The sequence below is a fragment of the Misgurnus anguillicaudatus genome, chromosome 3, assembly GCF_027580225.2.
Source record: "Misgurnus anguillicaudatus chromosome 3, ASM2758022v2, whole genome shotgun sequence".
NCBI classification, from domain to species: Eukaryota; Metazoa; Chordata; class Actinopteri; order Cypriniformes; family Cobitidae; genus Misgurnus; species Misgurnus anguillicaudatus.
This window is the reverse complement of record NC_073339.2, coordinates 1,698,618-1,715,065: the sequence shown is the minus strand read 5'-3', so window position 1 is coordinate 1,715,065 and position 16,448 is coordinate 1,698,618. Positions and strand designations below refer to the sequence as shown.

General features: G+C 35.8%; 1 protein-coding gene across 1 annotated transcript in view; it reads left to right on the top strand.

The window, feature by feature from the left end:
- The first annotated feature begins 3,421 nt into the window (after positions 1-3,421).
- Positions 3,422-16,448, top strand: part of LOC129445209 (uncharacterized) — a 37,261-nt gene continuing 24,234 nt past the window's right edge. The window contains exon 1 of the mRNA XM_073866392.1: positions 3,422-3,901. Coding sequence (XP_073722493.1) covers positions 3,616-3,901 — 286 coding nt within the window. The 5' untranslated portion in view covers positions 3,422-3,615. The remainder of the gene's footprint in view (positions 3,902-16,448) is intronic.

Genomic DNA, 16,448 nt, shown 5'->3' with positions numbered 1-16,448 from the left:
TTATTAAAGAATTTTAAAGAGCTGCAAGGGTACAAAGAAAGCATTCAGTTGTCGCTGGACAATCATCAATTTGGCAGCATGTGGATGGGTATCACATCAAACTGGAATTAAACCTGTCTGTCTCAGATGTCCTCAGAGAGACCGACACCAAATGACTGAACCAACAGAGAACTATTTTCTAAAAGACACTGAATTCTGATGAAAGTCAACATCTGAAAACTTTCTCAAAGAGTTCACATCTACCTCAAAGACAACCACTCCACTTAACAGAGACAGAAGAGTCACCTCACCAAGATTATTGTGTTTCTCTCCTCACAATCTCTCTCTCTCCCCCTCACATGATGGTCTAGAGATGCTCAAAGCTCACTTATAGGTTACCTATTTTAATCAAAGTGTACAAGTGTGTAACCATATTTGGTATCTTTTTGATGGTCTCAGTGCGTCTGGTAAAACCCACCACTGACATAGAAATTGGTTTAGAAACTGGAGATAAACTTCACCCAGGTCTCGCACACAAATGACCTCCTGTATGTAAATAAAATATATCTTCCCACAGAAATCAAAGACACACCAAAGTTAACGTCCCAAAATGTAATGATAGATAAATAAACACCGCTCGGTAAAACTATGGGTATTTAAAGGATGGTGGTAGAGAATTCTCGGAATCTATAAACAGATTTCCTCCACGATTGCTTTGTGTAGTTTTCATCACCAGACATTTATAATCTTTTTCTTTTTGTACTATTAAAGGATTTTGTATGATTGATTAATGTAATATATATCGCTTTTACACCACAGGGCTGTTTTATTTTGATTTGTTGAGAAATGTTTCACAGGTGTTGAATATTTTTCTGTAACATGAACACCTAACCTGTCAGATGTCTTGAAGGGGCCATTGCGTGAAAATGTTGGCATTGCCACTTTGTAGGTTTGAGCAAAAATGTGTAGTTTTGGGTGTGTCTTTTAAAATGCAAATGAGCTGATGGAGTGCAAACACTGATCACAATGATGGTGGTTTGATGCAATTCAAACTCAATTGTGCTGTGAATTATTTTCTCTTTCTTTCTTTCTCTCTGCACTAAATGGCAGTGCTGTGGTTGGATAGTGTAAATTAAAGGGCACATATTTTGAGATTTTTTTAAGATGTAAACTTAATCTTAATCTATGGTCTGAGCAAAAGTGTGCGGTTGTGGGTGTGTCATATAAAATGCAAATGAGCGGATGAAGTGCAACCACTGATCACAATGATGGTGGTTTGTTGCAATTGAAACTCAATTGTGCTATGAGTTATTCTCTCTCTCTCTTTCTCTCTGTACTAAATGGTTGTGCTGTGGTTGGATAGTGCAGATAAAGGGGGCGGTATTACCTTATTCTGACATCACAATAAGGGCCAAATTACAATTACCTATTTTTTCACATAGTTGCAGAAAATAGTTTACCAAAACTAAGTTACTGGGTTGATCTTTTTCACATTTTCTAGGTTGGTAGAAGCACTGGGGACACAATTATAGCAGTTAAATATGGAAAAAGTCAGATTTTCATAATATGTCCCCTTTAAGGGGGCTGTATTATTCTAATTAGATATCCTTATGACATCACAAGGAAAGCCAAATTTCAAATGACCTATTTTTGCTCACACCTACAAAGTGGCAATGCTAACATTTTCACGCAATGGCCCCTTTAAAATAACCAACAGAGCAATGTCTGTTGTAACTGTGGTGTAAGAATAATTTAACAGCCCATCGTCAATTATTCCTTACAAATTGGATATAGAATTAATACATTGTTTAATTTCTGCTTTCGTATTTATTAACTGTTTTTGTATGTTTGAATTGGAGTTTGGATTATTTTGTATTATTGGCATGTTTATCTTGCTAAATAAATTCAAACGTTTGGAAAGTACATTTGATATATCCTTTGTTACCGCAAATCCATGATGAGGATTAAGTAGGCGTATCGTCATGCTTTTTTATTTTATTTATTTGGGGGTTAATTTACAGGGTCAATCATTTGTGCATCGACTACCTTTAATTATGAGGGCTGATAAACTATTAACTAGTTGTATCAAGCAGAGTTGTGTGTGTTTGTTTAAGGGTGGATTTTGTCAAAATGGGCAGCCCAACCACAGGTGTTGGCAAAACTGCGTCAAATGTCTGTGTTTTGTCAGAAGTCAAGTGTAAGTGCATATAATGTAAATTACCTTATATTAAGTTTATACAGTGAACTTATTATTTTGGGACAAAGACATTTCTTCTTGATTTTCCTCTGTACACTACAGATTTAGTTAATCAAACATTTCACACACGGTTAAAGTGACATCCATAGATTTTATTAAGGCATCTTTCAGGGCATGCTAATGTTTGGGGAAATGATTTACAGGTGTTTGTGTTTAACCCATATTGTGTTTAACTACTGCAGATGAGAAGCTTTCAGAGTCAAACTAGGATAGAAAATTACTTCTATGTCTTTTTTAAATAAATCTTGTTCAATCACAATAAACTATTGGTAGCTACATTTCCCAGCTACATTCAATTGTATTTCTACATCACAAAAACAGTTTATTACTGTACTAACACAGCATCAGCAAAGGTATTGCTTTAAAATAAAGCAATTTTCATGTGCATGTTCCCTATAGCCCAAAACAGCTTGAACTGACATCTTAAAATATATCCGTGTCATTGTTTTGTGTTAAGATGCACACCAGTAATGTTTTTGTAAGGTGTGTTTGTAAAACTATTTAAATGCCCTAAGGCCTGGCACTGGCCAAAATAATGTGAACACTTTACTATGGGGTCAAAATTATTTGGCTAACCCCGATAAACTACTTTGCAAAATAATAAGTTTGCAAATGACCTCTTATTTAACTCTTTGTATTCCTTAAGCTTTGTATTGCAGTTTAAGTTGTATTCAGTCAGTACGGCATGCAAGTTAAAGGCGGAGTCCATAATGTTTGAAAGCCAATGTTGATATTTGAAATCACCTAAACAAACACGCCCATACCCCAATAGAATCTGGACCTTCTGTTGATAGACCCGCCCCACACATACGCAACCCGGCATTTGATTTGATTTGATTGGCTATAAGTGTGTTTTGGTAGTCGGCCCGTCTCCTTTTCCAACGCGTGTTTCAAACATCGTGGACTCTGCCTTTAAATGTATCTGTTTAAGGGATTCTGTTTATAAATATATAAGCAAAATTGTTTTGTGTCTAAAGAGCAACAGTCTTAAGTTACCATAACCAACTCATCAGTGAAAGAAAATACAAAAAATTATACAAGGTGCACCCATCTTATTTTCAAATCCCAATGTTGACATATGAGGTAAAGACTGTATTCCCTGATGCTGGATCTTTACATTTAATTAAAAATCAGAATTGTGACAGCCATTACCACACACAATGAAGAAACATAAACCTTCGTGTGTAATGAATGAGAGATGAATGAAGTGTTGAGTGTCTTCTCTCTCCAGTACAGCAGGAGGCGCTCTGCAGCTCTTTAGTCCGCCAATAAACCCACTAAAGAAAGAAAGAAAGAGCTCGCGTGTGATGTGTTTGTGTATCCTCAGTGTTTTTCTCTCTTGAGTGTAAACAGAGTCTTCTCTTTATTTTTTAGTGTTCATGATGAGAGATGAGATGTCCTGTAAATCTACTGATCAAACCTCCACAGAGTCTCTGGATTCTGTCTGTAACGCTGGAGAACAACCGCAAATCCTGCAGACCAAACTCAAGATGTGTTCAGTCAAACCCATCGACTGCACGAACCTCACGATGAAGATTAAAACTGAACCTACAGAAATAAAAACTGAACCTATAGAAATAAAAACTGAACCTACAGAAATAAAAACTGAACCTACAGAAGAAGAATATGAAGACAATCAGGATGGTCATGATTTTATTCCTTCAGGTAAGTTATGTCTCCTCGTTATCAAATATTAACGGGATTAATTGCAACACAGCTCGGATGCTCCGATCCACTTTTTTGCAATATCCAATACTATATCACCTAAGACAGGGGTCTGGGCTGACTGGGTACCTTGTCGGAGGGCTGCAGAGCTATTTTAACTTAAAAACACAACATTTCTAGTATATGTAATGAATTTAAATTATTGAACCTTATTTAACGTATAATAATACTTAAAAATATAAACAGTGCTTTCAAGTATTTTAGCCTACATTTTTGCCACCAAAAATGTGTTTCTGTTTTGATTTATTTTTTATTTTTAGTACAGTATTAAATTGATTAGGTTCCATACCTGCAAAAACAAATATAACTGTTCTTTGTGTAACTGCATAGCAATCAACAAAATGATATATTAGATATACTTCATTATACACTCATATCGAGATGAGTGAGCTGCATACTAGGGGTGGGCGATAAACCGGTACGATAATAATTACTGGTATTGTGTCACGCCATCATATGGCTTTTGCAAAACAGTTGATACAGGTGTTGTGTCGAACTCAGTTCCCCCTATGTTTCCCTTTAGTGTAGTGCTTTTATAGCGTTTTTATCACGTTACATTTAGAAAGATTAAAGATTTGAATTGGTTATACTAAAAAGGCATAATATCATGTATTTTATAATACAATTTATTAAATATTTCATACATTTGACAGTTTTCTATTATGGTATTTCTTTTAAAATATAGCCTGTCTTTTTCTTTTTTTTCCTTTACTGGTTGTTTTAAAAATGTAATGTTTGCATACATAATTAAATAAATATTATACATATAATATGATTCATACTGTAAAAATAATTGACTTACCATTAAGAACAATACAGATACATTACAGAAATGCACACATATACATCTCAGTAGCCATTAAAACTTTAAATATATCAATAATAAAACCTATAACGTGATAAAAACGCCATAAAAACACTACACTGAAGGGAAAAATAGGGGGAACAGACTTCGACACAACACCGGCGTTACAAATTTATAAATTCTATTTTTGCACTTATCAGGGTTCCCGCGGGGTGTTAAAAAACTAACCTTCAGAACGTTATATTTAAGTCCTTTAAACGCACAGATCTTCATCCTAGGACTTAAATTTAACTTTCTGAATGTTAGTTTTTTATGACCCCGCGGGAGTTTAATTCAATTCAATTTTATTTATAAAGCGCTTTTCACAATTGTTAATCGTTTCAAAGCAGCTTTACATTAATAGATGTAGGAAAAGCATAGAAAAGCGAGTAATAACACATAATAATGTAAAGTATACAGTAAAGTAGTTAGTTAAGCCAAAGGTGGCGGACTCTCCAGGGTCACCGATCAGGCATTGTCTGGGCATCTCGTTGAAGGATGGTCAGTAGATCAGTGGTGTGCTGACCTTCACAGCTGCAGGAACTGGGTCTGTTTGTCTCATTGTCCTCGAACATTATTTGGTAAATCATTCCAGAGCTTAGGGGCTAAGTATGAGAAGGATCTACCACCTTTAGACACTTTTGATATTCTAGGGATATTAAGTGTCCAGAATTGTGTGATTGCAGTGTACATGATGGATTGTATTCTGTCATTCTTTAATATACAAGGGTGCTAGGCCATTTAAGGCTTTGTAGGTGATTAGTAATATTTTTAATTGTATGTGATATTTAACTGGTAGCCAATGTAAAGATGCCAGAATTGGACTTATGTGGTCATACTTTTTAGATCGAGTAAGCACTCTTGCGGCGGCGTTTTGAACCAGCTGTAACTTGTTTACCAGATGTGCGTGACAATGACATTCCCCCGAGTAACAAGTTACAATAGTCTATTCTAGAGGTCATAAAAGCGTGGATAAGCTTTTCTGCATCTGTGCCGTATTTAACCGGGGAGTGTTATGACTCTTTCTCATTTACATAAACACAGTGATATAGATTGGTAAGATAAGATCTAAACCAGGCTAATGCCTGACCACAAATGCCAACATAGTTTTCTAGTCTATTAAGATTCTGTGATCTATTGTGTCAAAGGCTGCACTAAGGTCTAGTAATATAAGGATTGAGATTTCACCACGATCGGATGTTAAAAGGAGATCATTTGTAACTCTAAGCAATGCTGGCTCTGTGCTATGGTGGGGCCTGAATCCTGGTTGGAACTTTTCATATGTACTACTATTATTCACTAAGAATGTGCGTAGCTGGCTTGCCACTACTTTTTCTAATATTTTAGAAAGAAAAGGTAGATTTAAGAGATTAAGTTATTAAGATCTCCCTGGTCAAGGTTTGTTTTTTTTAATGAGCGGTCTAATAACTGCTAGTTTGAAAGCTGTTGGAATGTACTGTATCCTAATTCTAGCGATAAGTTAAAGATATTTAGTACCGTGTCTGTCACTACAGGAAATACCTCTTTAGGTAATTTTGTGGGAACGGGGTCTAATATACAGGACGATGATTTGGATGATGTTACTAATTTAGAGAGCTCTTCTATTGTAGTAGGTTTAAATGACTTAAGATGTTTGTATGGTAATCTAGTGGTAATTGTACTGTCGGGTATTGTGGTGGCTGCTTGCGTAGGTTCTATGTTTTCCCTAATAACCGTAATTTTGTTAGTAAAGAAGTTCGTGAAGTCTTTACTATTGTGTTGGAGTTTACTATTGGTTTCTATTTGTTCATTGTTTCTAGTCAGTTTCGCAACTGTGCTAAAGAGGAAACAAGGGTTGTTATGATTTTCTTTAATAAGCGTACTGAGATGGGTAGATCTGGCGGTTTTGCGGTTTTTATAGCCTGTCTGTAGTGTTGAACACTCTCTTTCCATGCTGTGCATCATACCTCTAACTTTGTGCTTCGCTAGTTTTGTTCCATTTTTCTGGCTACTTTTTTAAGGGCTCCAGTATGATGGTCATACCATGGAGCTGTTTGCATCGCTCTGGGGTGATATTTCGATGTCATTAATATTGAGTCCAACTGACAGAATTAAGTCTAATGTGTGTTTACGGGTATGTGTGGCCCTGACACATTTTGTTTAATACAGAGAGAATATAGAACATCCATAAACGCCTGTCCTAATGTATCTTTTGGGTTATCCACATGGATATTAAAATCACCAACGATAAGAGCTTTATCTACAGTGACTGTAAGCTCAGATAGGAAATCTGCTATTTCTTTAAGAAAATCTGTGTGGTGGCCCGGAGGCCTGTAGATGGTAGCTAAAATGAACAAAAGCTGTTTGTTGTTAGGATCAGTTATTTCCATATTTAACAGAATTATTTCAAACAAATTAAATTTTAGTTCGGATTTATGGTTTACTTTAAATATTTTGTTGTATATTGTAGCTACAGCACCCGCTTTCCCTTTTAAACAAGGAATGTGTTTATAATAATAGTCTTGTCGGGTGGATTCGTTAAACTGATGTAATCGTCTGCTTTAAGCCAGGTCTCTGTTAAACAGAGTGCATCTAAGTTTTGGTCAGTAATTATTTCATTGATAATAGGTTCTTTATTGGTAAGCGATCTAATGTTAAGAAGGCAGAATTTTAACATTTGAGTTTCATCTGTTAATGTATTGTGTTCTTATTTTATGTTAATAAGATTTGTTCGAGACAAGGTAAATGGTGCTCTGTATTTATTTGTTCGAGGAACAGACACAGTCGAGATGTGTTGGTACTCTGGTAAAAAGGCTCTATGTGCTGGGATATATGTGATCTTGACATGTCAAGGCAACTAACAGATGGATGGGTAAGCCGATCTTTCTGTTTCCTGACCTGGGCCCTGGATAGTCCGACAATATCAAAAGTAATACCATTGGTCAGATCTGATCACACGGGTCAATCCAAATTGTAATTTTTTAACAAGGATCCCATTTCTTACTTACGGATCTGATTACAGAATTTAAAATGAAATTTGATTTCCAACCCTATGTCTGACTATCATCATATCAGCACAATGCTAGACAATACAGTTATTCATGTTAGTTCGCTTTGCATTAAGAAATGTTAACAGCTACAACGCTTGATCTTATAAATGTGTTAGTAAAGGTTAAAATTATTATGAACTAAGATTAATCAATGCTGTAGAAGTAGCTATTCATTGTTAGTTTGTGATAGCTAATGCATTAACAAATTGTTTACAATAGGGTATATGCACAACTTGCTTCCGCATCCCGTTTCAACATAGTACATTGCTTCCGGTTCTGTATGACCTACGCTGACATGGTGCTGTTTTTATACATGAAGCCTTCAGTAGCTATCAAAGACAAGAAATACCAATGTCCAGTGAATATACTCGTTAACATATTAAATCTAAGAAAAAGAAAACCTTTTTATACTTTATAGCTTTTGACAAAGGAATTTTCTTCTCACATACATTGAGATATAAGAATAAAAAAGAACATAACACAATAAATAATACTACAAATAACAATAACAAGCTGCGATAGCACATGCCGGCCACCGGAAGGGATCAACCCAGTTTTCCGGTTTGGTCACGTGACGTTCGACAACCATATTGCACTGCAAAATCCCTGGTGTTAAATTAACACCGGCTCGGTGTTTATATGGGTACCACCAGCAGGGTGTTAAAAGTAACACCGAAGCAGTGTTAGAGTTAATTAGATAATTAACCAATCATTTGAGTGATTATTTGATTATTGAAGACACCTGGTGATAATGAGCAGAACTACATCTACAACTTCCAGTCACTGCCTTAGATAAAATTAACTGAAAAGACATCACTCTTATTACAAACCAGACTGACTTTTGTCTGCTTTGAAGTTGTTTGGTCGCCGTTGTGGTGGTCTGTGGTTCCTTTGGTTGGGTGGGTTGACTCTTGTTTTCCTTTTGAGGTCTTTGCAACAGTGTTTACTGAACACAATATTTGTTGTAAAGGTTGTTAAAGCAAAGTTTATAAAGTTTTTATAACAGAGATTGTAGATTTAAGTAAATTGTTTAAACAGTCAAAAAATTCAGTATTCATGGAGAATAAAATGTTGATCAAGTATATATTCTCTATTGGTTTTAACTTAGAGCTTTTCAAATTTTATTGTTAAAAATATTTGCCGGAAATTAATATTGTGCCTCGCGTGCAGATATCATGAATCACCCCATTAATCACAACAAGGGTGACATAATTTATGTTGCAATGCATGATGGGAGTCATGAGTTTTATACTATGGTGGATCCCAGCATGCTTTGCAACATTATGTTTGTCACCATGATTCTGATTAGTGGGGTGATTCATGATATCTGCACATGAGGCAAAAAAGTATTTCCAACAAGTATTTAACAATAAAATTTGAGAAGCTTGATCCGAGGAAAGCTATGTTACTGAAGTCCAATAGAGAATAATATACATATGATCAACATCTAATTTTCTATTAACACTGAATTTTTTGACTGTGTAAACAACTTACTTAAATCTACAATCTCTGTTATAAAAACTATATAAACTTTGCTTTAACAACCTTTACAACAAATAACGTGTTCAGTAAACACTGTTGCAAGACCTCAAAAGGAAAATAAGAGTCAACCCACCCAACTAAAGGAACCACAGATCACCATAATGGTGACCAAACAATTTCAAAGTAGACAAAAGTCAGTCTGGTTTGTAATAAGAGAGATGTCTTTTCAGTTGATTTTATCTAAGGCAGTGACTGGAAGTTGTAGATGTAGTTCTGCTCATTATCACCAGGTGTCTTCAATAATCAAATAATCACTCAAATGATTTGCTTAATTATCTAATTAACTCTAACACTGCTTCAGTGTTACTTTTAACACCCTGCTGGTGGTACCCATATAAACACCGAGCCGGTGTTAATTTAACACCAGGGATTTTGCAGTGTGTAAAGTGTTACCTTTTTTGTCTTTTATCACTAGTTTACCTTTATTCTAATAAAATATAAAAAAAAATATTAATCTTTTGCTGCGCACTGTTGTGCAATTACAGTCAAGACCCGTTGATCAGAGATGATAAATAAAGACCAGAAGTCAGAGATGAAATTAACAAAATAAATTTTACTGAAGTTAATTCTTTGCAGTTCACTCAGCAGAAGTCAGCCGCAACAGCCGCTCTGCTCATACATTACAATACAGAGAGATTTGCACTCTAACAGAGATAATTAAACAACATCATGTCAAACTTTGTGAATCTGACTGGTTAAGCTATAGATAAACTTCCACACATGTACGTCCAGTTCAGAGCACATCTAGTTTGAGGAACAGCAAGCAGTCTGAGTTTAGGCACAGAATGACCTTTGAAGGCCACAGATCATACGATCTTTAGTCCAACCTTCCTCAGAGCACTGCTGGTTTGGAAAGTGTAATAAAAACATTATGATAAAAAGTACTTTCTCACATACAGCACAATTATATTTAAGGACTATAACAAGAAGTAAATGTTTTAGTTATGATTTTAACACTAAGAAACAAGCTTATTTCTTAAGCATGAAGAATTTACTCAAATTACATAAATGTATGGGATGATTAATATTGATTAGTGTCTGATTAATATTCAAAATAATTTAAAAGGCTACAAGTAAAAGGAGGCAGATATCAGGAATCCACTCCTTCAGTAAGTTTTCAAAATTTGATGTATTTGATGTGCAGTGACCCAACTACAGGACTGAATATAGAAGATACAGAATCTCAATTTATCCTACTTTGTGTAAATAAAAGTGAATTTAATTGTTTCATGTTTTTTTTTTTTAGATGTGAAGAGTGAATTATGTTTGGATGGAGAAATAACGTCCTCGACTCTTTCCTGCATCACCGATGGAGAGACATTGAGCTCACAGAGACATTTAGAGAGAAAACACACAGAACATGAACATCATTTGATGAAACACACCAATGAGAGACCGTATCAGGGCAGTGAATGTGGAAAAACTTTTAGGGATTCTGATTCATTGAAAAAACACCAGAATATTCACTCTGAAGAGAAACGCTATAAGTGTTTACACTGTAATGACAGTTTTGGGTATAGATCTAGTCTTATAATCCATGAGAGAGTTCACACTGGAGAGAAACTTCCTCACTGCAGTGTTTCTGGGAAGAGTTTTAATCAACATCAACATTTAGTTTCACATCAGAGAACTCATACAGTTGACAAACCTTACAAATGCTCTCAGTGTGAGAAGTCGTTTGCTCAGCCAGGTTACTTAATAATCCATGAGAGAGTTCACACTGGAGAGAAACCTTACGCCTGCCCTCAATGTGGAAAGAGCTTCTCTGATCCATCTAATGTCCGACTTCATCAGAGAGTTCACACTGGAGAGAAACTTCATCACTGTGATGTTTGTGGGAAGAGTTTTAATCAGCATGCCAATTTATTGACACACCAGAGAATTCATACAGGTGAAAAACCTTTCAAATGCTCTCAGTGTGATAAAACATTTGCTCAGTCAGGTCAATTAAAAGTCCATCAGAGAGTTCATATGGGAAAAAAACTTATATCTTACGTCTGCTCGATCTGTGGAGAGAGATTTGCTCGTTCTAGAAGTCTTCAGAATCATCAGAAGAAACATACTGAAGAACAGGTCGCCCAAAGAGATCTGAACATTTCGTCACATTCCCCGAGCCACTGCTAATAGTTAAAAAGAAGAGACAGTGGCTCTACAGCACACAAACTATGGGTATTTAGAGGAAGGTGGCAGAGAATTCTGGAAATCTGGGAAACCGATTTTCCGCATGATCGCTGTGTGTAGACATTTCTTATGATTGATTAATGTGTTATATTAGTTGAATAGATTTTTAAATTCTCATGTTGCTTATCTGGCTAATAAATTATTATGCTTGGATTTATTCTGCTTTACTTTATGTTAGCCTGGCTCCACCCTCCTACGTTCTTCCGCTTAATTTCCATTTAGCTTCAGAACAACGTCTGGGACTGCTGTGTACAGTTTGGTTTTCTCTGGCAACCACGTTGAGGTTGTGCGCCAGACTAAGTGACATACGTCATGACCAAACGTTAGCAATTGGTTATGGCAGATCCTGAGTGACCTTGGACAGATCCAATAGTTTTAAACTTCAACAGAGGACCCTCCTTAACGGAAGTAACGCTTTGCAATGGAGCGTGGCCAGACTCTCTGTACAAATGAAATGAATGTACGAGAGTCTGGTTGCACCAGGCTAATTTTATGTATCCTTAAAGGGCCCATGGCATGAAGATGTTAGCATTGCAACTTTGTAGGTGTGAGCAAAAATGTGTCGTTTTGGGTGTGTGCTTTAAAATGCAAATGAGCGGATGAAGTGCAAACACTGATCACAATGATGGTGGTTTGTTGTAATTGAAACTCAATTGTGCTGTCAAGTCCTTCTTTTCTCTCTCTTTCTCTCTGCACTTAATGGCAGTGATGTGGTTGGATAGTGCACATTAAGGGGGTGGTATTATTATAAGAAGATATTCTTATGACATCATAAAGAGGGCCAAATTTCAATTACCTATTTTTGCTCGCACCTGCAAAGTAGCAATGCTAACCTTATAGACAAGTTTCCTGGGTGAAATTGGCGGGCTGCCATTAGCCTTTCACTCTGCCAACGACTTCCTGTTATGTCTGCCAAGCACTTCCGGTTAGCGAGTTAGCATCTTTTACTGTCTTTGGTTAGCGTGCAGAAAAAGTAAACTATGGATGGTGTTACAAGTGTCTAGTTTTCTTAACGTTCTAAGAACGTTTCTGGGTTGTCTGAATGTTAGAGGAATGTTACATTTTACCATTTTTAAATGTTATGTCAATGTCATGTTTTAATGTTCACACGATGTTTAAAACAACAACTGTTTATTATATTGACTTGTTTGATTGATTGTTATGTAAATGATAGAGAAACTTTGCATTTTATTATTTTAAAACTGTTATAAAACATTATCTTGATGTTCAGTAAATATATTGCTGTAGAAAACTCAATTCACTTATTAGGTTTAGATGTTGATGTTTTGTTTCATTTTAAGTCACCATTATTGTGATTAGTGTTTGTTTTAGTTGGTCTCTTGACACTTGACTGTTTGTTTGCTAGTTTTTTCCCTGGTTGTGTTAACTTTGTGTTAATACACCACATTTGTTATGAACAGGTAAAGTTAATAGTGTAATTCTGTGGTGGTTGGTTTAATTGTGAAGATCATCACCTAATTAATGTACTAATCAAAAGTTTATTTTCTGTCAATAATGTAAATGAGATCCAGCACTTTCACAGCAGTTTGTCATTAAGTTTAAGAAACTTTGCACAAAAAAAGTCTGCTGTTTAATTGGGATGCACAAACATCAAGAATCAGAGTATGAATCTCAACCATGGTGACAATTAAAGGGCCCATGACATACAGAGGTTTTTGTAGGTGTGAGCAAAAAATAGGTCATTGAAATTTGGCCCTCTTTATGATGTCATAAGGGGCACTTATTATAATAATACCGCCCCCTTAATGTGCACTATCCAACCACAGCACTGCTATTTAGTGCAAAGAGAAAGAGAGAGACAAGAAGGACTTGACAACACAATTGACTTTCAATTACAACAAACCACCATCATTGTGATCAGTGGTTGCATTTCATTCGCTCATTTGCATTTTAAAGGACACACCCAAAACGACACATTTTTACAAAGTAGCAATGTTAGCCTTTGTATGTCATGGGCCCTTTAATTGGAAAAACTTCATCCTGCAATGCATGCTGGGTATCAACAAATTACAAATCTCATTCAGGACTCCCAGCATGCACTGCAGCATGGATAAATAATGATTTTTTTTAACAATTTCCTTTGTCACCATGATTGAGATTCATACTCTGATTCTTGATGTTTGTGCGTCCCAATTATGTAGCAGATATTTTTTGTCCAAAGTTTCTTAAACTCCTTAATGACAAAATGCCGTGAAAGTGCTGGATCTCATCCACATTCTTGACAGAAAATAAACTTTTGATCAACATCTAAACCTAATAAGTAAATTGTGTTTTCTACAGCAATACATTTACTGAACATTCAGAAATAATGTTTTATAAAATATATAACAAATATAATAAAATAAAATAATATAAATATAAAAATAAATATAATAAAATTCAATGTTTCTCTATCATTTACATAACAATCAAACAAGTCAATACAATAAAAAGTCGTTGTTTCAAACATTGTGTGAACATTAAAACATGACATTGTCATAACGTTTAAAAATGGTAAAATGTAACATTCCTCTAACGTTGAGACAACACAAAAACGTTCTTAGAATGTCAAGAAAACTGGACACTTTTTACGTTGGCAGAATGTTTTTGTGTTTTCTACAGCAATATATTTACTGAACATTCAGAAATAATGTTTTATAAAATATATAACAAATATAATAAAATAAAATAATATAAATATAAAAATAAATATAATAAAATTCAATGTTTCTCTATCATTTACATAACAATCAAACAAGTCAATACAATAAACAGTTGTTGTTTTAAACATTGTGTGAACATTAAAACATGACATTGTCATAACGTTTAAAAATGGTAAAATGTAACATTCCTCTAACGTTGAGACAACACAAAAACGTTCTTAGAATGTCAAGAAAACTGGACACTTTTTACGTTGGCAGAATGTTTTTGGGAACGTTGGGAACTTTCAGGGAATGTTCTTGGTATTTTTTTCTGTTTACTGGGGAATTAATTAAAGCACTGCCAAACACCCCCGCATTCTGCGCTCACTGTAAACACCTTGCTGTTGTCTTAAAAGTAACTCTAAAAGTAAAAGTAACTCGCAATGTATGCAAAGTGTCTCTTTTCCTATCAGCGCCGATCAACGAGCATTTAAAATGCTAGTCAGGAAGGCTAGAGGGGATTACTTTTTATTTTTATTTTTTATTACTCTTCGTGTTTTGTTACAGATTAACACACGGATACATACAAACATCTTAATACAAGCAAAAGATTGGCTAAATTAAACTGCCCATATTGTGTAAAAGTACACAGCCCACTTTGTCGGAATGGAGGGACTGAAACGCCTCTGAACTTTTCATGTTATTAATTGTATTCCCATCCACCGCCATGGAATCAATAAAATAAGAAAAGATCTTGGATGTTGTCCGCCCATGATCTTACATGGATGCAGAATGGTCAAAACACCATTTTTAACAAGATTTTTGGTCGAATGTTGCCATTTCAAAGCCATTTTTACACCACTACTCAGCCTGCGCAGGAAGTTCTTGGCAGAATCAGGAAGTAAACAGGAAGTGCCCGGGAAACTTGTCTATAGGCTGGAGCAGAGAGGTGTATCTGTATGTTTCATGTGGATTCCAGCTCATGTGGGGATATGGGGCAATGAAAAGGCAGATGGTCTAGCTAAAAAGGCTCTAGAGAGACCAGACCAACAGGTCAATATTAAGTTTGGGAGGGGGGAGGTAAAAGTTTTTATTAGAAGAGCCCTGATGAAGAAGTGGCAGACCCAGTGGAGTTTAAGTTCCAAAGGGAGGCACATGTATAATATCCACGCAGAGGTTGGGAGAGAAGCTAAAGTGGGAGGATGCAGAAGGGATGAAGTTGTTATTGCTAGGCTTAGAATTGGGCATACACTGCTGAACAGCACTCAGTGTAGGGTTGGTAGAGTAGAGACAGGATATTCCATGTGGTGTCCAGGTCAAGAGGAGACGGTGAAGCATATATTGCTTGTTTGTCCTAAATATCAGAGTCACAGGGTGCAGTGGAAAGATCAATTACAAATAGCAGGATGCTCAGATTTTAGTTTGGCTGGAGTTCTGGGACCTGGAGTAAAGTCAGGGGAACTGATTAGGTTCCTTAATGGGGGCATATTATGACATATTTTTAAGATGTAAAATAAATCTTTGCTGTCCCCAGAGTGTGTATGTGAAGTTTTAGCTCAAAATACTCCACAGCTAATTTATTATAGCATGTAAAAATTGATAATTTTTAGGCCTGAGCAAAAGTGAGCCGTTTTTGGGTGTGTCGTTTTCTGCAAGCGTGTGAAAAATTAGGTCGTTCAGATTTTGCCTGTTTTGTGAGGTAGGTAGCATGGCAAATTACAATATTACCGCCCCCTTTATCTGCAATATCCAACCACAGCACTGCCATAGTGCAGAGAGAAAGAGAGAAAGGAAAAAGTACTGTGACAGCACAATTGAGTTTCAATTACAACAAATCACCATCATTGTGATCAGTGTTTGCACTTCATCCGCTCATTTGCATTTTAAACGACACACCCAAAAACGGCTCACTTTTGCTCAGGCCTACAAATTATCAATTTTTACATGCTATAATAAATTAGCTGTGGAGTATTTTGAGCTAAAACTTCACATACACACTCTGGGGACAGCAAAGATTTATTTTACATCTTAAAAATATGTCATAATATGACCCCTTTAAATACTTGGGAATATTTCAAAGAATGGACGTCTTGACCTGCATTGCAATACATTGACCTGTGGGTGGCGGTATTCACCAGTAGGTGTAACCCGCCATAAAAATGATGAAAGAATAAGAAGAAGAAGAACAATCATAAAGTGTTGATATGTAGTGACTCTGTGTCAGCTATTAAGAGTATTGAGAAAGGGTC